Here is a 20,181-nt window from a genome sequence, read left to right as displayed (position 1 = left end):
AAAGCTTAAAAAACAAATCACAACAAAACACGCATCAATTAACATGTTTCACACCTCAAATACACATCAAAACTATTTTATAACAAGACTAGAAGGAATTTTGTTGAAGAAGAAGAAGAAAAAAAAGTTGAAAAAAATGAAAACTAACGAAGATAACTTAAATACGAAGAAGGCGACCATAACTTATCAGAACGACGGTAGAGAGGGAAACAATTGAGGCATGCAACTAGAGAAGAAGTTCAATGAAAGCAAGTTTTATGACTTATGATTTCTACTTTCTGTGTTTTGGAGTTTGGTTCTAGATTAGTGTTTAGCTAAAAGGAAGAAAGTAAAACCAAAGATGGAGAATGATTAGACCGACATAAAATTTGAGTTTAATGAAGGTTGGAAAAAATATTTAGAGCGTAATTATTTCCATTGGTTTTGTTCATCGGTTTGGCGGTTCCTAAAAACTAAAACCGAGAAACGAACCAAACCACGTCGATTTTTATTGGTTCGGTTTTAGAATCGGATTAGAAACAATCGGTTTTATTTCAATTTAGTTTGGTTTGAATTATCGGTTTAATTGGTTTTTTCTAATCCGGTTACACCAATAGTCAAAATAATTCTTTGAAAAACTTGGCACACAAGAAATGATATCAAATTTGAAAAATAGTAAAATTGACTTTGGTAGAGACATTTTTCATGTTAAATAATTGGTCTATAAGACATCTAATTTTCTCAAGGGCACGTGTTATATTCAATTCATGAGTTTATAGTTATTAAATGATTCGACATCAAATATCAACCTCCTCCCGCACCTAGAATCATACAAGTTAATTGGTATTTTCGTAGTCATAATTGAATTAAGTGCAACACAGATAGAGCTTCAAGAGAAAATTGTAGAATATCAACTTTTTTTATGGACTAGAATATCAACTTGTGTTGGCATATTTAGTGATAATTTATGAGCATTATTGGGAACTTTATTAGCTAAGATTGGATTTTGTACCTCCTTTCGATCTATATTGCATGGAATTGTGTTTGCTATCTAATAAGCTAACACGAGGTATTTGAGAAATATTTGACTTGAAAGTGACTTAAAATTGATCATTCGTGTATTTTCTAATATGAATATGTCCATTGATATCTTTTAATTAAATGGAAAAATATTTTACACACTATACGTTCCTTTAGATTCATGTTATCTCACATTTTCAGAGAGAGAAATGCATGTGCAGATAGATTAGATATTGCAGATTATTTTGTTGTTTATGACATTTGGCATAATTCACATTCGCTTTTGAATTTTTTTAAAGGATAGGTTGGGTATGTTCAAGTCCAACTATCTTCTTTTCTTTAATTATTTGATGGTTAGGTTTTTTTTGCAAATTTATACAAAGGTACACTATGAAAAAAATTTACATAGGCAATTAACTACAATTATCTCGTCGTTAAATATTGATTTTGATCCTATCTAATTTAAAAACTTATACAAATTATAGTTTATAGTTTTATTAGAGTGTAATCAATTTTACGACATCTTCTCATTCTAATTAATCTTGTAATTCATCTCTACTGCGAGGCGAGACGTAAATATGTGTATAAAATTTATATTTTATTTTTTCAGAGTAAGGAGGATTTAGTCGGGCTTATTTATTTAAGAAAATGCATAGTGTGATAATGTGTATAAAATTTATCTTTTACTCTATTCCGACTAATAACAAGTTAATCTATCCTATTTATTTAAAAAGGAAAATGAGGCAATAAACCCCTATCATTATCTCTTTAGTCTAGTACATAGTGTTGGTGATTTTAGTATCATCAATGTATTTTGGTAGTAATGTGATTTACTATAGGCCAATGCAATTATGCATTAAGTTTGAAACGAATTAGGGTAGTGCGGAGTGCACGCTCGTCGAGCCAAACGTGTAATTGAATACGAATAATTGAAATGGGGTTCCAAGGGGCGTAGCCCCTGGCGGGGTGCGGGGCAGCGCCCCGTCGGGGTCCAAGGGGCAGAGCCCCTAGCTAGGGCTGGCGGGGTGCGGGGCAGCACCCCGTTCGAAAAATTCGTTTGAATAGTTGTACCCTTTCGCAACCGATATAACCGTTTTTCTGAAAAGTTGTGCCTTTTCGATTTCAGTTATTAATCTCCAATATAAGGAGTCATTTGGCCTCAATTTTGGTACACGAAAATTATACTTCCTCTCTACATTCCTGATCTGTTCTCTATTGTCAGAAACAGATTGTTCTTCGAGAATTATCCCCGCAAAGATTTCGTGAACCCAGACAAGAATAGGGTCGAAATACTTTGTTCGAAAAGTGAACAAACACGATTCTTCGAAGTTATTCAGGATTATCATGCCCGTATTTCTAACATATAGTCCATCAAAATTTATGTTTAAATTTGAGTTTATCTTTTTCAAATACGTGATTGGCCTATAAATCTATTTAAAAATATTATTTCATTTAAGCATATGAAAATAAACAATTCAATTAATATTTCATTAAACTAACAAATTAAAATAATAATAAAATTAAATATTTATTTCCATTCTCTTATCTAAGCTTACTTGTCATAACCAAATGAAAAAAAAAAACATTTTATTTGTGACAAAAGTGTTTCTTATACATTTTTGTTAATAGTGAAGGGTGAACCATACATGTTGTTACAACTTAACACAAGTATCATCTATGTGGAAATTGACAATAAGAAGAAAAAATAAATTATAAGGCTAATCCTCATGCGTAATATTTTCTATATTATATTCTAGAAAGCGACATGGCACATAGTGGCATAAACATTGTTCATGTTTATCAGTTGGACCAACCAGAGTCTCCAATTTTTCACAACACAAACTATAGAGAATCTTGTGCCAACTTTATAACAAAAAATGGTTGATTTCTGTTACATATTCTCCAACTTTTATTTATATATATAACACATGTTCTCTTGAAACACAGAGGTATTGGTTCTGGTTCTGCCTCTTGGAATTCCAAACTGATCATAAACATTTCATATTTTTTATATTAATTTATAGTATAAGATCAAAACCATCAAAGTACGCTAACCCTTTTGATTTTGTTATCTTCAGCTTCATAAAATCTACTTCATTTGTTATGGTCTTTTTGTTGTGCTAAAGAGATGGTTAATATTTTTAACACATGATTAGTATACATATAAATAAGTGTTGTGTTGATGTTGTTATGGTGTGTGGTGATGAAGATGAAACTGAGATCGTTTTTTGGTTTTTTTGATTGGTTGCAGTTTGTGGATTGGAGAAGAGTGAAAGTGAAGCCACTTGTGAGTAACTCGAGAGCATTCAGGTTGGGGGAATCGATAGATAATTCGATACAAATGCCTTTGAATGTGTTTAAAGATAAAGATGGATTGCCGAGGATTGTATTGACTGATCCTAATGGTTCTTCAGCTGAGGTTGGTTTGTTTTTCTTTTGCTAATTAAGTGATTATAGCATAATCACTTATCATATAAGTGGTTATGTTTCATTCAGGTGCTTCTCTATGGAGGTCAGATTGTTTCTTGGAAGAATCAAAGGAAAGAAGAACTGCTTTTTATGAGCAGCAAGGTAAGAAAATAGAATCGGATTCTAAATTTGATCGATGATTGTTCTAACTGGGATCGAACTCGGGTGTTTGTTAATATCGTTTGAGAAAACTTTTTGTTGGTCAGGCTAAATGGAAACAGCATAAAGCCATCAGAGGAGGTATATCAGCTTGCTTTGCAAGGGTAAGTACTTTCTTTCATCACATTTACAATATATAGTTGAGACACAGACACAGAACGTGACACGACGCTGATACGTCGATATTGGTAATATTTAAGTACAATTTTGTGTTGCAGTTTGGTGATGTTGGTTCACTTGAGCAACATGGAATGACAATAAACAGAATGTGGTCATTGGATAGAGATCCTTCACCACTACCTCCAATGGACAATCATTCATCTGTGGATTTGATATTAAAGTCAACGGGAGTTGATTTAAAGAAACCACATAGGTATTCATGATCATATGTCACACCGACATTTTATACGTTTAGTGTCCGACTCATGTCAATGTCGGACACTAACACAACACTAACATTTGTAACTACATTCAATTACGAGTGTTTGCATGTTAATGTTGTGTCTGTATTGTGCAGTTTTGAGTTGAGGCTTCGCATATCTCTAAGTGCTGGCAAGCTCATTCTGATTCCTAGAGTCAGAAACACTGATAACAAACCGTTTTCTTTTGCATTTTCACTATGCAACTATTTATCTGTATCAGATATAAGGTATGCACTTTACTTTCTTCTTTTTATGACCAAAATAAAGAGACCTCTAAAATCGTTATATTAATGTTGTAATCCCGGTTACAGTCTTACAGACCACAGTTTAAAAGTATAATCCAACCCTTCCAAAATAATAATGTCAACCCTTCTAAAAAATTAATGTCTTAAATAGCCTAATAGTAATACAAGAAAGTGAACTGAAACACCAAAATAAAAAAAGTTAATGAAGATGAAAAAATTCTGCAGTGAAGTTCGGATTGAGGGATTGGAGACACTTGATTATTTTGATAATCTGGTGAACAGATCAAGGTTCACAGAACAAGCTGATGCAATTACATTTGATGGGGAGGTAGGAATCGTAAAACATCACTTTTCTTTGAAAATCAAATAATATTCAGCACACCATAATAGATCATAAGACAGTTTCGACTATACTCCGCCTTTCCTTTACGACAGTTTCTTTGTTTTGGTTCCTTTGTAGACGGACAGGGTATACTTGAGCAGCCCTAATAAAATCGCTATAATAGATCATGAGAAGAAAAGAACCTTTGTTCTCCAGAAGAATGCACTTCCAGATGCAGGTAATTACTACATATTTTTGGTTCTCATACATTTTATATATTGAAATAAGACATTCTCATTTATCAATTCATGATGAAACTGCAGTGGTATGGAACCCATGGAATAAAAAGGCCAAGGCTCTACCTGATTTGGGAGATGAAGATTACAAGACGATGTTATGTGTGAATTCAGCAGCTATTGATGTTCCTATTCTCTTGAAGCCATGTGAAGAATGGAAGGGCTATCAAGAACTCTCTACTGTTTCATCAAGCTATTGCAGTGGACAATTGGACCCTCGTAGAGTTCTTTATGGCTTTCATTGATGCAGTCAAATCAATCAAGATTTGTTGTATACATTACATTGGCTTTGAGACAGAAAAAAGATGTGCATGAATGTCATGCTGATAGATATATACCATATAACATAAAGCCCTTTTCCACCTTACAATAATTTGAGAGAAGCTTAGCTTGATGGCATGATGCCATGACAATTGCTAAGCAATTTTTTATGTGTATTTGTTAAGTTCCAATGGAATTCTTCAGAGTATGGAAACTGGCGGTGCTGTGTATACATATTATTTGTAAATTAGGAGGGGAAAAAACCATGAACTTTTTTCTTTCTTTCTGTAAGCACTTTTTGTTTGGAGATCCTGCAAATTTTGTGGCCCTATGATCGAACATGTTTCTGTTTTCCTCGCAAATTTGACTGATTAACATGATAAAGGAGAAAGATAAGAAACGAAACAATTTAATCACGCCTGAATATTGTGAAATATAACCAGCAAGAAACAGGTCCTAAAGAAATCATAATTTAAAATCCAACATGGAATGTATACATTCTCCATAGATTGTGCTAGCTGTACAATTTAACATGAAATGTATCAAGTGGAGGAGACAAATAAAAATATATCACTCGTCGTCGTCTTCATCTTCGAAACCTTCAGCAGCCCCGGCATCATCTCCAATGCCTTCAAGTAGTTGGTCAACATCCTCTCCCAACTCCAGCAACCTAGCACTAAGTTTATCCACCTTGCTTTGTTCTTGCCCTAGGCATACGAGCAGATCATTCAGTTCACCCTCACTCTCCTTCAGAGCTTCTTCCCTTGCTTCAGCTTTTATTGCCTCTACATCTGGAAGTGTTGACGGCCCTCCACCCCTAAGTGCTTTCACCTCATTTTCCAGTTGAAGGTTAGGTTGCTCAAGGCTATTGTATGCATCGGATAGACTCATTAGATCAGCTTCCACCTTTCCGGCTAAATTCTTATTCAAATTTGCCTCTGATTCGATTTTTGCTTTTTCTGCCTTAAGCGTCTCCAACCTTTTAGATGCTTCTTGGAAATCTCTACGGAGTGTCTCTGTTTGGACTCTTTCGGCGCCTCCACTCACTCTTTGCTCAGACTGGAAACTACTGCCGGTCTTAGTCAGGTCCTCGGCCAATGTACCATTTCGAAGAACAAGATCCTGAGACGATTAAAAAAATCACTAAATAACACACATCTCCGAATGCACCTTTTATTCGAAAAAAAGGTTTATTCGGATATCCACATTCGAAATGACATTTTTTTTTCCAGAAAAAAGTGCATTTGGAGATGCACATCCGAAATCACTTTTTTTTTTCTTCAAAATAATGTGCATTCCAAGAAGATGCACATCCGAAATATAGGAGCATTAATGAAATTTCGCCGCGAGTTCTTAAGAAGTAATAGGAGTCTATAAAGAAAATTTTTTTCCTTACCACAAATTTTTTTCCTTAGCAAACATTTATTTACTTCACAAAATATGTCATGTACTTTGCTAGTAATAAATTCCACATCTCTATCTCTCTCTCAACAAGATTAAATTCAACTTCTTCCCTATAAAAAACAATTATCTTTAGCAGAAAGTCCAAGCACATTATAACTAGTAGAACAACAGAATCTTGGGAGGCTGAGCAAGTAACATTACTGTGACGAAAGAATAACAGTAAACCGAAACTCCATGAAAGAGCTTCATAAATAGGTTACATTAGGCTTCATACCTTGATGATTTTGTTTGACCCAACCGATACTTTGTTTGAGCGAAAATTTTCTCACACCCCTAAGCAACTTCCTAAAAAACACAAATTTTATATCACCAGAAAGTATGCATCTAGACAAATAATGCTATCAGAAAGTACACTTCGATAGAGCCGCATGTTGCTTCTTATCGGTTCAAGATGTCTGTCTTCTTGTCAAACAAAGTCTAAACCTACAATGGATTATGATCTTGTATTTACTTGGGGCTAATCACTGTCCCAAGCCTCATCTGCACCCTTTGGTGATCTCTTCTTATGGATATCACTTTTGACCATATTACGATTATTAAGGCTTGTGGGGGAGTCCTTAACATCAGCTCTTGATTCCTCCTCACCATCTGATTGCCACGTCCAGTCTTCCGAACCGCTTAACGCATCTGTGGACTCGGATTTAGTTCTGCCAATTCCTTCTTGCCTACCTCTCCCATTCTTCCGTGTGTTAAAACTATTATGGTCCCTCGCACCGTTCTTTTTGTTGCTCTTTAATTGATCATTATGTTCATCATCATCGCTGCTGCTGCTCTTGTAGTTACCACTACTGGCTCGTTTCAAATGTACCGAGCTGTTCTCCTCTTCATCAGACTCCCACATTGCATTTTCAACTTCACTGAGCGTACCTTCTGATTCAGAACCTTGTATGGCCATATTCCTCATAAATTTAGCTTCGCTGTGTCTGCTGGAACCTCCATTAACTTGAGCCTTGCCAATACCAACATTATTTTTCCTTTCTCCTCTCCCCCTACTTTCCTTGAACCTACCTCTAGCTTCATCGGATCCATTAGAATTGTTGTCAATATCAATATCAATATCAATATCATCTACAATACTACCGGAATGCCACTCATCATCATCATCATCCTCATCATCATTGTCAGAATGAGCATTTTCTTCATTGTCACTATCGTTTGTCCGATACTTGGGATGTATTGGCTGTCGAGCCCTTGAACCTCTAACCTCCCCATCATAGTCGTCATTTCTAGAATCATCTGATCTTCTGAATCTTCCACCATACTCTTCTCTATTCCAATACCGAAGTCTACCAAACTCTTCTTTTTCTTTGGCCTCTTCTTCTTCATATTCTTTATCTGCAGCATCCTCTATATCAGCAATAAACTGATCCAGCTCCTCCTGATCACTATCAGCAGAAGGATCCAATTCTTCCAAACCTTCATTAGGTTCTATAACCGACGGTTTATCTCCACGGAAGACATAAGGACTTCCTTCTTTCTTGTCAATGGCATTGAAGAATGTGGAAGCAACTCTTTGGATGCTGGCCATTGCGGTTGGATCCTCAGGATTTACTCCCATTCGTCGGAGCTCTTGTTCAATTTTCTTGATATTTAGCTTCTGAGATTCAAGAGCTTGCTCAAATCTGGCCTTGAATAGGGCCTGCATATAACAACAGAAACAAATACATTATCTTCGGACGTATTCGAGTTTTTTGTATAAAAGATACCATAATTAGGACCGATATGGCAATGTAACCTTACCTTCCTCTTTGTAAGGGTGTTAATTGGTATCAAGTTTTTGGGTTGCCGATAATTTCTACCACGGAACATAATGATTGTTTTCACATTATGAACGTTAAGCACAATCCCACCGCTCAATCTGGCAAGCATTGAAGCCATTTCTTTTATCTTTTCCTTGGGGAAGTTGTCACAACAAACTTGGACAGTTTCATGAAACTTCCAATGGAGATGCATATTTTGCACAACTCCTCCAAAGACTCCACGAACTCCAACAGGAACATAATTCTTATTCTTGAATCCAATTTTTTTATACGCCTGGAGCTGTTCAGGTGTAAAGAGCTCTGGATCATGCCGTGGAGGAGGCAGCTCTGGCAGGTCATATTTCTTGAGTTTTTGTAGTAGCAATGCAATTTTCTTCTTCGCCTGCAACAGTTGAAGGATAGGAAAATAAGATTTAACAAAATGCATGCAATATTATCATGGACAGAAAATTTTCATTTCACGGTTATCATAAGTACACTAAGAATAAAACAATCGAAGCCAATGAAGTAGCAAAGACAAAACAACTACTTAAGGCTAAAAGGAATAATTTTCTCAACGAATAAACAACAAGAATCTTAACCAAGGCACATGCTCGCACTCTCTCAAACCCACAATAGTTCTCAAAGTAAACCTCGATTTTTATCACCAGAAATGCCATACAAGTTTTTTTTACAAGTTGCTTACTACATCTCAAAACAATATATGAAGTCAAGTGTTGTCAATCGCAAATCACGCAGAAAATAGCGGTTTTATATCATATTCTATAGCTGCTATTCGAGAGTACTGATGAAGTAAAAAACATGGATTACAAGAGTATAATCAAACTCAACACAGTTATTACAAAGGAAGTTAGATAATTTACTCTTTTGAGATTGTAAACGAGCCGCTCCTCCTCGGTCATAAGTTTCTTCTTCAATTTCTTAGCTCTTCGAATCTCCCTTAACGTCTTCCCAGACTCTTTTTGCATTCTTCTCTCCACCTTGCTTCGCATACTCCTTCCTCTTGTCGTTGACATTGTCCGATACAAGGATCCATTCAAAAGATTCATCGGTTTAACATAACAATAAAAACCAACTTTATCATCATCAATGTTTCTTTGCTCTATTCCTTGTCCTAAAGGCACAACAACATTTCTGAACCAAAAACACAAAAACATTGAATCAAATTAACATTTCTTAATCCCATAAAACAACAACTAATAAATATAAATCTATGTTAGAAAAAAAAACACGGGCAATAAATTAATGTTGTTGCTCAACAAATTAAGGGTGAATGTAGTAAAGGTATAAACTTTGAGGGAAAAGAGAAAAAGGGGTTGAAGGGTTTACGAGTTTGAATAGAAATTGAAGGAAAGACGGGAAAAAATACAGAAAATAGAGTTGATTATTGATACCTGAAGGGATTTGGTTGAAGTTGAAAGAAGGAAGAAAAGGGTTTGAAGGAGCAATGTCTCTGAAGATTTCTAACACTAAACATTGTTTCTTTGGGTTCACCAAATCAGAGAGTTCGAATTTCTCATTCTGAGTTTGACATGGATGCGTGAGGGTTTTTGCAAGTGCAAAAACAGGGTTTTGACATGAATAATTTTATCATTTTTTTTTATAATGTTTAACTTTTTAATTAAAAAATAGTTAAATATCATCCAAAACAATTTTATTGCAATAAGAATAATATAGAATATTGTCCGTAAATCTTAACTCAAAATCGATATTATTACGTTGGATGTCTTCATTAAAGTTTGAACTTTGGTATTTACAATTGTGTGTGGTTTTTAGTAGTTATTACCGTTTCGCTTATATACTAAAAAAAATGAGAATAATATATAATATTATATGAAACAAATTATTTTGATTTTATTTGTCAAAATTATTTGATTGTGATACATGACAAAAGAAATTATAATTGCTTCGAGCCTACCAAAAGCTCAAAAGGCAGAAAGCCCAATCACAAGAGATTGTGACCTCAAAGACACATTGTATCGAAAAGCACTCTTTGCCAAGTCAGTCGACTTCATATCGTCATATTTATCATTTATGGTTTCAGTACGAAACAATGGTGATGTCTATGAAATTCGACTTCTGATTCTCACAAATTTCTACGATCTAACCCTTCTAGTTCCAAAGTCACAAATTGTTACAATGATCTCTCTCGAAAGAAGACAATTATGTCTTATCCATATGTGGAATTCACCATAGGTTCACTGACCTTAAAATCATCATTTTACCTCGTTGTCTCCCCGATTGGCAATGGATTATCTAATAAGGAGGGTTAGACAAAAAAACATTTGATGCAAATCTCTTCAAAATCATCAGTGGCTACTAGAATATATACCTATCCTAGGGTTTTAAGACAGTGAAAAGGTGAGTGGGATTCCAACGTGACGCTTCTATTAGTCGTAACTGTTTTTATAGAGAATCACTTGGTGTTAGGTATCCGTATTGATGAAGGAAGCTCTTGCAATGTCATGTACGCTAACATCTCTACGAAGCTAGGGTTACGTGTTTATGACCTCCTATCATATGAAGGTCGAAACCTTTTGGAATTCAACGACTCCACTGCTCGCACTTGCGAAGCCGTTGAATTACCAGTTTATATCGGAGAAGGGAAGGTTGAAAGGATTGTGAATAAATGTGTCTTGGTGATTCCTTACGAGAGCGTTTACAATTTCATCTTAGGGAGATCTTTCCTCGTAGCATTGGATGGGATGGATTTTAATGTCCACCTGAAGATGAAGTATCATAACGACACCAGGGAACCAATTATCATTTCATTCATTTTACGCGGAGATCGTATGATACATGAAAGATACTAAAGAGCCCCTACACAACCACCCTCATCTTTGAAAAGAAAAGAAAGAATACTCATGGGACATCCGTCATCGTAATTGACCTCAATTTATGAGAAGATGAAGTCCTACAAGATGACAAACTTGGCTCACCATGGAAGAAGAAAATAAAATCCTGAAGACCCATCCCATATGGAAACTTCAAATTTGTACAGCTTGATAAGAATCCAACAAGATCAGTTCCCAGTCTCTTAAGACATGATGTTTCACATAGACCCCAAGTGTACCATGTCACCAATTGAATATCGACCTCTATGCCCAATATGAGGCCCAAATAAGGAGACGAAACCCCCCCTAAAAAGCCGAAACGACCATGAATACTTTCCAAGGCTTAATCAACGCCAATTTTATTTCCGAGGTGAGATATCATGAACGGATATCCAATGTTGTCTTGGTCAATAATGCATCAGGGAAATACAAAATGTGTGTTGACTACATCGACCTCAACTTAGCTTGTCAGAAGGATTCATTCCCACTCCCGAACATCGACAAGTTGGTGAACAACTTCGCTAGGTGAAGAAGTGGAGAAGGTTTGAGGTTTAAAAAACCAAGCAAATAGTCAACTGGCAGAGAGAGATTTTAATCGGGACCTCGAGAAAGGTTTTCATCTTACGCTCTATTGAACATGTCAAGAGGAATATTTTGCAGGAGTGTGCTAACATTGAGTTCAAAGAAATCGAGACAAGAAACTTATACCCATTAAAAGAATCAACTAAAATTGAAAAGACAAGATTTTGTAGGTTTCCATAAGAGCGGAGAGTTGACGCCCCCAACAGGTACAATGTGAATTGTTATAACTTCATGAATGCATGTGACCACGGACAAAAGATAATCCTAAAACAATCTAAGAACAATAGTGACACGGCATAAAGCTCACAGTAACATGACAATCCAGAACCACCTTGACGAATAAAGCAGCAACTAGTTAATTTTGGCTAAGTGATTTTAATGATACATGTAATATCCAAGTTATCAGGTCAAACGTGAATTATTCCATAAGAGCAGAGGGTCGATGCCCTAACAAGTCCAACGTGAATTGTTCTAACTTCGTGAATGCAGGTGACCGCGACCAAAAGATAATCCTAAAACAATCTAAGAACAATACTGACGCAAGATAGAGCTCGCAGTAACATGACAATCCAGAACCACCTGGAAAAATAAAGCAACAACTAGTTAATTTGGGCTAAGTACTTTTAATAATACATGTAATATCCATGTTATGAGGTAATCCTTGTTTACACCAATAAATATATTTTTTATTGTCATGCAAGGACGAGAAGGATAACTACAATAAATAAACCATGTAAATAAAAAGGTATAAGTTAATCCAATGATAAAGTCAGATACAAAAACAGACAAGTACAAAAGGTCGGGGTCGGGAACCAAAGGCTATCCTGAGAAGAACACAACAAAGTCAAAGGGCAACCCAACAATGTCAATCCTTGCTTCATCAAATATCAGCAAGGACTTGAGAGGGTAATTGTTCCCGGCTAGTCACAGGCCCAAAGAATAATGCCCAGTTATGAGGCTCAATTTGTAGTATTCATTCAATAGACAAATAAATAGCCCAAACACTATAATATAAGGCTCAATGGAGAATTGCATCTTCAAAGTCAAGGATGACAAATCCTTGGGATTCTAATCGACACAGAGAGGCGTAGAAGAAAATTCAGATAAGTGTGAGTCACTCATTAAAATGGAAACACTAACCATAAAGAAAGAAATAATGAAGCTAAATGAGATTCTCACAACCTTAAAAATATTAGTCTCAAGGTTGGCTCGTCATGCATTATCATTTTACAAGTTGTTAAAGAAAGAAGCACATTTTGATTAGACCTCAAAAAACCAATAGGCATTTGTGTCATTGAACAAATAGTTTTGTCTATCCTTCCTATTTTGTCAAAACCAATAGAACTGGAAATTATGTTCCTCTACTTGGTCATTTCCACTAAAGCAACCAGTGTTGTCCTCGTCCCAGAAATATGCCCTAACCAAAGCCCATTATACTTCATATCTAAAGCATTGGTTGGACCAGAAACATGTTACCAAAAGATAGAGAAGGCGACATCGGCATTGGTGACTGCCTCTAGGAAGTTACAACGTTACTTTCTAGCGCATGACATTATTACCCCGACTAACCTACCCCTTAAACAGGTTCTTCATAGGTCAAACCTGGAAGGACGAATGACCAAGTAGTCTATCCAAATGTCAAAATTCAATGTCTTCTTTAAGCCTATAAAAACTCTAAAGGCTCAGGTGTTTGCAGACTTCATAGCAGAAATGGTTTCGCTTGCATATGAACCAACTACTATGTAGATTGTGTTCACTGACAAGTCACCCAATAGTAGGGGAAACGGCAGTGATATCATCTTGGAAGACGATGCTGGTTTGGTAATTAAAGTATCTTTAAGCTCTGTATTAAGTAATATAATAACCTTTCAATGAATTATGTGATCGTCTTCTCCGGTATATAACACGTCTTACGAAAAATGCGACAAGACCTCAAAACAAGGAAGGCAAATACACACCAGTCACACTTCCTCTTGCTAGCTAGCCATTCTAGAGTGTAAGTGGTGGAGCCCTAAATACGTTGACCTCGAATTGAGTTTTCATCTAAGAGTATGGAAGGGGAACCGACCCTTGGCAGAGCCTGGTCCCCAGAGACATCAAAGCAAAGCCCAACTTCCAACTCAGCCAACACAAGCCTATGATTTGACCAACCACACCAAAGCAATAATGAACTAAAATCATTGGGGACTAAAATGATGAAAGTAAATCATTTAAGACGTAGAGTTATGAAACAAAATCATTAGAGACTAAAATGATTAATTAAATCATTCAAGACAAAGAATGATGAAACAAATCATTGAAAACTAAATGGATGAATTAAATTATTCAAGTCATGGAATGATGAAACAAAATCGTTCAACAAGATAAATTATGAAACAAAATTTTTGGCGACTCATAATGATGAAACAAGGAAAGAAAAACAACATCAATTATAAATAATCAAAAACAAATATCCATAAAGTCATCAATTATAAATAATCAAAAACAAATATCCATAAAGTGTTTACAATTACAAACACCGTGAACCCCATTGAGAAGACCTAGACAACGAACAAAAGCGACCTATTAATCTCAAAACTTCACAATAAATTTCTTCCTTCTATTACTTTGATATTTGTCTCCGCTACGTCAAGAAGTCATAACACTTACATTATGCATTTCTCTCACTAAAGGCTTTTGAAGCATGTAGATATGCTTTTGAAGCATTTCTCTCACCAAAAGGCATTATATGCGCGTGGATAATTTCTTCTTTCGTTTGTTTGGTGTTTATTTTAAAAGACATACTAGTCAGAGACCCGTGCTTTCGCACGGGTGATTTTTTTTCTGGTGTAGTATTTTTGTAACGATATGAATAATATAAATAAAAGGAATTATAAGCAATATGCATAATTAAAAGGAATTGTTTTATTTGAATAGAGTTAGAGTTTTATTGATTGCTCTGTTATACTCCCAATTCTTTGAAAACCTAATATCCATAGGAATCGTTTTGAAATTTGAAAATAAATACTTTAGTTTTCAAATAAAAGTCATTATTGTTTAAAATAAAATAGGCATTGTATTGAAATTGGCCCTTAAGATTAAACATTATTATCTTATTCATGTGTTAATTTTGTGTGTAATAAAGAATCATATAAAAATGGACATGTGAGTTGGAGAAAAAATAAAATTTTAACAAATGCAAATGTAAAATTTTAAATATAAATGAAAAATATGAAATAATTTACTTAATTGTAAATTTAACAATAATTATATAGAAAACAATGATCCACAAAAAAATGTTTAAGATAGGTTAAAAACACAATAGCAAAATTGGGTCAGGTAATTTAATAATTGACGGTCCAACAACAATTAAAAGAAAATGATATAGATCACTATGGTTTAATTATAAATGAAAAATGATCATATAAATTCAATTATATTAAATAATCATATAAAAAAATACTATAAGATGGAGATAATAAAAATGAAATATTAACATTTAAAAATAAAAATTATCTCTCAATTAATAGTAATTGTTGATTAAAATAAAATAGCTACTATGTTGATAATGACCCGTGAAATAAAAAAATAATTTGATGCGATATAAAATATATTTAAAAACAAATGTAAAATAAACAATAATCATGGAAATTTAATTGTATTAAATAATGATAAAAAATCGTGAGATGGAGAAAAAAATAAAAATAAAGATATTATCTCTCAAATAAAGACAATGATTGCTTAAAATAAAATAGACATTATGTTGATAGTGACCCGTGAGATAATAAATAAATAAATAAATAAATAGAGAAAAAAATTAAAATGAAAGTAAGAAAGTGTGAAAAAATGTGAGAGAAATTTGAAATTTTAATTAAGATAGAGAAAATGTGTAATGATCGATTAAAAAAAATTAAATATTGAGTTGATAGTGGCCCGTGAAATAATTAAATATTTTTGGGAATAATAATTAAATGATCGATTATTAATATTTTTTGCGATAATAGATAAATGTTGAAAAATTAAAATGAAAGTATGGAAAAATGAAATGCGAAAGAAATTTGAAATTTTTAGTAAGATTCAAATTTAAAAATAGATTATTAATATTTTTTGTGATAATAAATAAATTAAGAAAAATTAAAATGAAAGTAAGAAAGTGTGGGAAAATGAAATGTAAAAGAAATTTAAATATGACTTCCATCATCCATGGCTTACATGTGATGTCATCATTCATGCAATAAAGTTGTAGGGAAAATATTATTTAATTGGGACCAATAAAAAGCTAACACTTGGGGCATCCATTCAATAAAGTTGAAAGAGTGAATACTTAATTTGTTAGTTACAAAAATGACCTTTTATTAGTGCAAATAAATTTTGGTGAAAGGGTAATTTAGGCAATTTATTATTAATGAATAGATAGTAGAAGTAGATAGTAGATAGATTAATTCAATTTAGATTCACAAATTCAAAGAGTGACACAAAATAGGAAACAGAAACAAAAATTTCAGCAAGTTCAAGACAAAAAAAATTGCAAATTGGTAATGATACAAAACTTTATGATGCCAATACAAACACTTCCCCTTTTATTATCCATGGCACATATATATAAACAAGAGATGAAGGCTTTTGGACGAACCTTATTTTACAGAACTATTTACATCTCAGCAACCTTAACCCCAAAATTCTCTAGAGCATACATCAAATCAAATAAAAATGAAAGTCAACATCATAATGTTAAAAGAACTTGTCACTCTTGCTGAGAATGAAGGTGCCTTCTGAGTTGCTAATAGTCAACATTTTCTTATTGAGTTTCTTCTACTTTGTTACAATTGGTGGATGTGGTTTTATTTAGTTTTCCTATTTGTGATCTTGAGGTATCAGTAACACCTATTGAAGCAGAAAAAATACCCTTTCGACCTGTCTTCTACATTGGCTTTCGGGGTTTCACCAGGGTCGTCTCGTCGAAACATCAATGCACTTGTACCAGGAGATTCTGGTGGCAATACGATATTATCGGATGAAGTCATCCGCATCGGAGCAACTGGTTCTGATGGTGAAATGGTAGAGAGATACCGAAGGAGCATCTGTATGATTTGACTGAAATTAGGTCGATCATTTGGATCCTCTTTCCAGCATGATGTTACAATCATAGCTAAATCCTCTGGTAGATCTTCAGCACTAGGTCTTGTATTCTGCAATATTTAAGTATTTGTGTCGTGAGTCTTTAGTAAACTTGAAGCAGAAGTGAGTTTAACGGTAAACACAAATTAAATTATCGTGTTGTCAATCGCGGATTGTCATGTTATATACCTTAAAAGCAGCTGCATATGCTGCTTGTAGGTTAGACATGCCTTCAAAGGGTAACTTGTTATGGATGAGCTCCCACAACACAATTGCAAAGCTGTAGGCATCCACTTTATGATTGTAATGCTTCTTCTCACCTTGTCTTAGAGTAACGGTGCTGTAAAGCTGCCATGAAACAAATAGTAACGATAATTACCGAACTTGGAAACCTAACCGGAAAGTTCATAAACGTTAAAAGTTTTCAGAAATTAAGAAGTACTTCTGGAGCCATCCAACGATATGTTCCTGTTTCAGCAGTCATCATCTCTGTTAAGGACTCCTCTCTGGCTAGTCCGAAATCAGCAAGTTTTACTGTCCTGTGATCTCCGGTCAAGATCAAGTTATCTGAGAAGGAAAAACGAAACTAGTTATCAGGATTACGCTTGGGTTACTCTTCGATACAGAGAACAGATAATTATTTACAGGCCTGTAAATTGTATGATAATCAGTAGCTTTACATCTCATATAAGCACGCATGAGACTATTTAGAAAAAGCATAAAGAAACAACTTATGATATGTCGATTTGCTACTTTCAGCTTATTTCCATAAGCTTTTCAGAATAGCTTATGCAAACAAAACAACTTATACTTAATCTGAAAACAATTTGACTTTATTTTATATTTGTTAGAGAAATAGCAAGCACTTATAAGATAAATGTTTGATTAAATTATTAATTATCCAAACAGGACCTATATGGCCTTAGTAAATGATAATTTGATTATATTGGACTACTTAAAGGGGAAATGACAGACAATTTGCATAAATTCACAATATATAAACTCCTTAGCTATACATTAGGTGTGCATAGTGACTCATAGTAAAGCTAAGTAAGTTGCGATCTTTTCCATTAAAGTGCGCCATGAGCTTATCCATAATGAAACTAATGAGAATAGCATTTCGGCAGGCTTACCGGGCTTAAGGTCGCGGTGAATGATCCCATGTGAGTGTAAGCATTCCATTGCCCGTGCAATATCAAGAGCAAATCCAACAGCTACACGCATATCCAAACATGTTGGTCGCATACTCAAGAGATATTTACGCAATGTTCCACCTAATAGAAGTTCAGTTACTATAACCATCACAGGTTCTTTGCAGGCCCCAATAAACTGGCATCAAACAAAAAACAAATGGAACATTTTATAAGACATTTATTTTTTCCATTTCATCATTAGTTAAAGGAAAAATCTACTTAGATTTTCAAGGGTGAAAAAATACCCTGACTAAATTTTTGTGTTGAACTTTCGACAACATAGCAACCTCTCTGCCAAACCGAGCCTCTCTCCTTGAAATCTCTTCTGGAGTTTCTCCCTTGTTGATAATTTTAACTGCAATATTTTGATTTTTATATCTGCAATCAGCAAATCCAACAAATAACTCAGCAAACAATCCTATCCAAAAGATGCATAATGTGAATTTCTCCAAACAGATTAAGGTCACCTAAGTGCTTGTGTGTAAGCTATATCTATAACTAAAAATAAAATAAAGTCAAATGGTCTCGGTACAAGTTATAAGTTGTTTTCAAAAACTATACTAGAGAGCTTATGCAAATAAGCCAAAAATAACTCATGAAAATAAGCTGAAAATTCAGCTTATGGACATGTCAGAAGCTATTTTCATAAACTCTACCAAAAAGTCTCACAAGTGTTTATGTAAAAAAAGCTTAAATAAGTCAATTCAGAGTCACTCTTTAGGCTATAGAAGATGGACTACAACACATGACCTCAAATTTGTCACAGTTAAATTGTGGCTAAATACGATCTTATAATTGATTTTTTTGAGATCAATCATGACTAAATAGGACCCCGTCCTTACTAACCTAGATAGCCTCCAAAAACTTAAGACGGCCGTGAGTCAATCAACCAACACATGCCCTAAGTACAAACCATGATTTACTAAATTGGATATAAATCTAAAAAAAGGAAAGCATATAAATACAGACATGGAAATCAAATCAAAACAAACTTTGCACCAAAACTTATTCTTTTTCAAGTAACAACAAATCTACACAATACAAGAACTCAAAACCCAAAATTGACTAAAAAAACCACAAGTTTGACTTACTTTCCTTCATAGACTTTAGCATGAGCACCTTCTCCAATTTTAGGACCAACAAACAACTGTTTAGGATCTATAATCCACTTAGCATCTAAACTAAACTCACCAACAGAATGAACTTCATTACCAGATCCCATTTTCAGTTTCTTCTCTGAAACAATATATCAAACACCTAGCACTCAACAACACTCACCAAAAAAAAACTAACCATACTCTTTTCAAAAAAACCTTGAATAAATTGAATAAATACTTACTATAATTAATCTCTAAGAAAAAAAACTCAACTTTATGCAACTTTCCGAAAATACACACACAAAGTTATCCCAAAAAACACGGTCATGGATGATTAAAAAAAGAGAATGAAATAAAAATTTGCTTTATTTTAGGGGGCAAAGAATAAAACCTCACATGTTAAGAAACACTTAACAACAAACAAAAAACAAAAATAAGTATTAAATAAAATAGAATAGAAAATAAATGATCAAAGATCCAAAATAATAGGGTATGTCAGAGAAGGGTATATAGTATATAGTAGTAGAAAAAAAATGAGGAAGAAGAGATATGATAGATAAGGGTGAGGTTGAAAAAGTGAAAGAGAGGTGAGAAAATGAACGATCTAGATTTAGAGATGGTGAAAGGAAGGTGGTGGAAGATTTTGATTGAATTGAAATAAATAATGAAGAAAAAGAGATATGTTATGATTTGATTTTAATATATAGTTTTATTTTAGTATTATGTGCAACGCGTATTGGTTATTGAATTCTTTATATGTTGGTGGCATTGATTGGGGAAGTAAAAGGGTAGAGAGAATTTGGTCTCTCTCATAAACACTTTTAGCTTAAAACATTTTGTATGCTAGGTTGAGATTTAAGATATTTTGTTAAATCGATTTAGTTGATAGTTGTACAGAGATATTTGATTATCTAAATCACATCATTCCACTAATGTGTCTTTAATAGTTTAAATTTAAAATATTTGATTATTTGAATCTAC

At 34.0% G+C, this 20,181-nt stretch overlaps 4 protein-coding genes across 8 annotated transcripts; 1 reads left to right on the top strand and 3 right to left on the bottom strand.

Annotated features, from left to right (window-relative positions):
• Positions 1-2,794: 2,794 nt before the first annotated feature.
• On the top strand, positions 2,795-5,535 carry LOC131652692 (putative glucose-6-phosphate 1-epimerase). Of its 4 annotated transcripts, none has more exons than XM_058922635.1 (9): positions 2,795-2,948; positions 3,251-3,418; positions 3,496-3,570; positions 3,675-3,731; positions 3,846-4,000; positions 4,145-4,276; positions 4,520-4,622; positions 4,755-4,854; positions 4,940-5,535. In XM_058922635.1, the coding sequence occupies exons 2-9, from the start codon at positions 3,341-3,343 to the stop codon at positions 5,155-5,157; spliced, it is 918 nt and encodes a 305-aa protein (XP_058778618.1). In that variant the 5' UTR covers positions 2,795-2,948; positions 3,251-3,340; the 3' UTR covers positions 5,158-5,535. The 4 variants fall into 4 exon arrangements, with proteins under 4 accessions (XP_058778618.1, XP_058778617.1, XP_058778616.1 ...); XM_058922634.1 differs by having other exon boundaries at positions 2,897-3,044; XM_058922633.1 differs by lacking the exon at positions 2,795-2,948 and adding an exon at positions 2,992-3,130.
• A 95-nt stretch (positions 5,536-5,630) lies between these two features.
• Positions 5,631-6,813, bottom strand: LOC131650436 (golgin candidate 6). The gene is made up of 3 exons (XM_058920146.1): positions 6,779-6,813; positions 6,609-6,687; positions 5,631-6,295 (listed from the first exon to the last, which is right to left on the bottom strand). The coding sequence occupies exons 1-3, from the start codon at positions 6,811-6,813 to the stop codon at positions 5,744-5,746; spliced, it is 666 nt and encodes a 221-aa protein (XP_058776129.1). The 3' UTR covers positions 5,631-5,743.
• On the bottom strand, positions 6,159-9,972 carry LOC131652691 (CRM-domain containing factor CFM9, mitochondrial). 2 transcript variants are annotated; one of them, XR_009298763.1, is made up of 6 exons: positions 9,792-9,972; positions 9,261-9,531; positions 8,378-8,779; positions 6,852-8,276; positions 6,570-6,687; positions 6,159-6,295 (listed from the first exon to the last, which is right to left on the bottom strand). XR_009298763.1 is itself a non-coding variant. In XM_058922631.1 (4 exons), the coding sequence occupies exons 1-4, from the start codon at positions 9,872-9,874 to the stop codon at positions 7,095-7,097; spliced, it is 1,938 nt and encodes a 645-aa protein (XP_058778614.1). In that variant the 5' UTR covers positions 9,875-9,972; the 3' UTR covers positions 6,753-7,094. The 2 variants fall into 2 exon arrangements, 1 of the variants encoding a protein (XP_058778614.1); XM_058922631.1 differs by lacking the exons at positions 6,159-6,295; positions 6,570-6,687 and having other exon boundaries at positions 6,753-8,276.
• A 6,377-nt stretch (positions 9,973-16,349) lies between these two features.
• On the bottom strand, positions 16,350-19,784 carry LOC131652693 (serine/threonine-protein kinase STY13-like). The gene is made up of 6 exons (XM_058922636.1): positions 19,195-19,784; positions 18,349-18,481; positions 18,044-18,239; positions 17,353-17,477; positions 17,100-17,258; positions 16,350-16,981 (listed from the first exon to the last, which is right to left on the bottom strand). The coding sequence occupies exons 1-6, from the start codon at positions 19,323-19,325 to the stop codon at positions 16,667-16,669; spliced, it is 1,059 nt and encodes a 352-aa protein (XP_058778619.1). The 5' UTR covers positions 19,326-19,784; the 3' UTR covers positions 16,350-16,666.
• Between the last annotated feature and the right edge of the window lie 397 nt (positions 19,785-20,181).

This window comes from Vicia villosa, linkage group LG2 (assembly GCF_029867415.1).
Source record: "Vicia villosa cultivar HV-30 ecotype Madison, WI linkage group LG2, Vvil1.0, whole genome shotgun sequence".
Classification (NCBI taxonomy): Eukaryota; Viridiplantae; Streptophyta; class Magnoliopsida; order Fabales; family Fabaceae; genus Vicia; species Vicia villosa.
The sequence above is the reverse complement of the archived record's forward strand: the minus strand, read 5'-3'. Positions and strand labels throughout refer to the sequence as shown.

Bases quoted from the DNA above. Each gene is read 5' to 3' on its own strand.
- LOC131652693 (XM_058922636.1), bottom strand. From the start codon at position 19,325: ATGGGATCTGGTAATGAAGTTCATTCTGTTGGTGAGTTTAGTTTAGAT. The intron at 18,482-19,194 runs GTAAGTCAAACT...TGCTGATTGCAG, and splicing joins GCTAAAGTCTATGAAGGAAA to ATATAAAAATCAAAATATTG. The intron at 16,982-17,099 runs GTATATAACATG...TAAATATTGCAG, and splicing joins CATATGCAGCTGCTTTTAAG to AATACAAGACCTAGTGCTGA.
- LOC131652692 (XM_058922632.1), top strand. From the start codon at position 3,182: ATGTTGTTATGGTGTGTGGTGATGAAGATGAAACTGAGATCGTTTTTT. The intron at 3,419-3,495 runs GTTGGTTTGTTT...TGTTTCATTCAG, and splicing joins CTAATGGTTCTTCAGCTGAG to GTGCTTCTCTATGGAGGTCA. The intron at 3,571-3,674 runs GTAAGAAAATAG...TTTGTTGGTCAG, and splicing joins TGCTTTTTATGAGCAGCAAG to GCTAAATGGAAACAGCATAA.
- LOC131650436 (XM_058920146.1), bottom strand. From the start codon at position 6,813: ATGGAGTTTCGGTTTACTGTTATTCTTTCGTCACA. The intron at 6,688-6,778 runs GTAATGTTACTT...TGTTTTTTATAG, and splicing joins ACTGTTATTCTTTCGTCACA to GGAAGAAGTTGAATTTAATC. The intron at 6,296-6,608 runs GTGAAGTAAATA...TAATCGTCTCAG, and splicing joins CAAAGTACATGACATATTTT to GATCTTGTTCTTCGAAATGG.
- LOC131652691 (XM_058922631.1), bottom strand. From the start codon at position 9,874: ATGTTTAGTGTTAGAAATCTTCAGAGACATTGCTCCTTCAAACCCTTT. The intron at 9,532-9,791 runs GTATCAATAATC...TTTTTGGTTCAG, and splicing joins CTTCAACCAAATCCCTTCAG to AAATGTTGTTGTGCCTTTAG. The intron at 8,780-9,260 runs GTAAATTATCTA...CAACTGTTGCAG, and splicing joins TCGTTTACAATCTCAAAAGA to GCGAAGAAGAAAATTGCATT.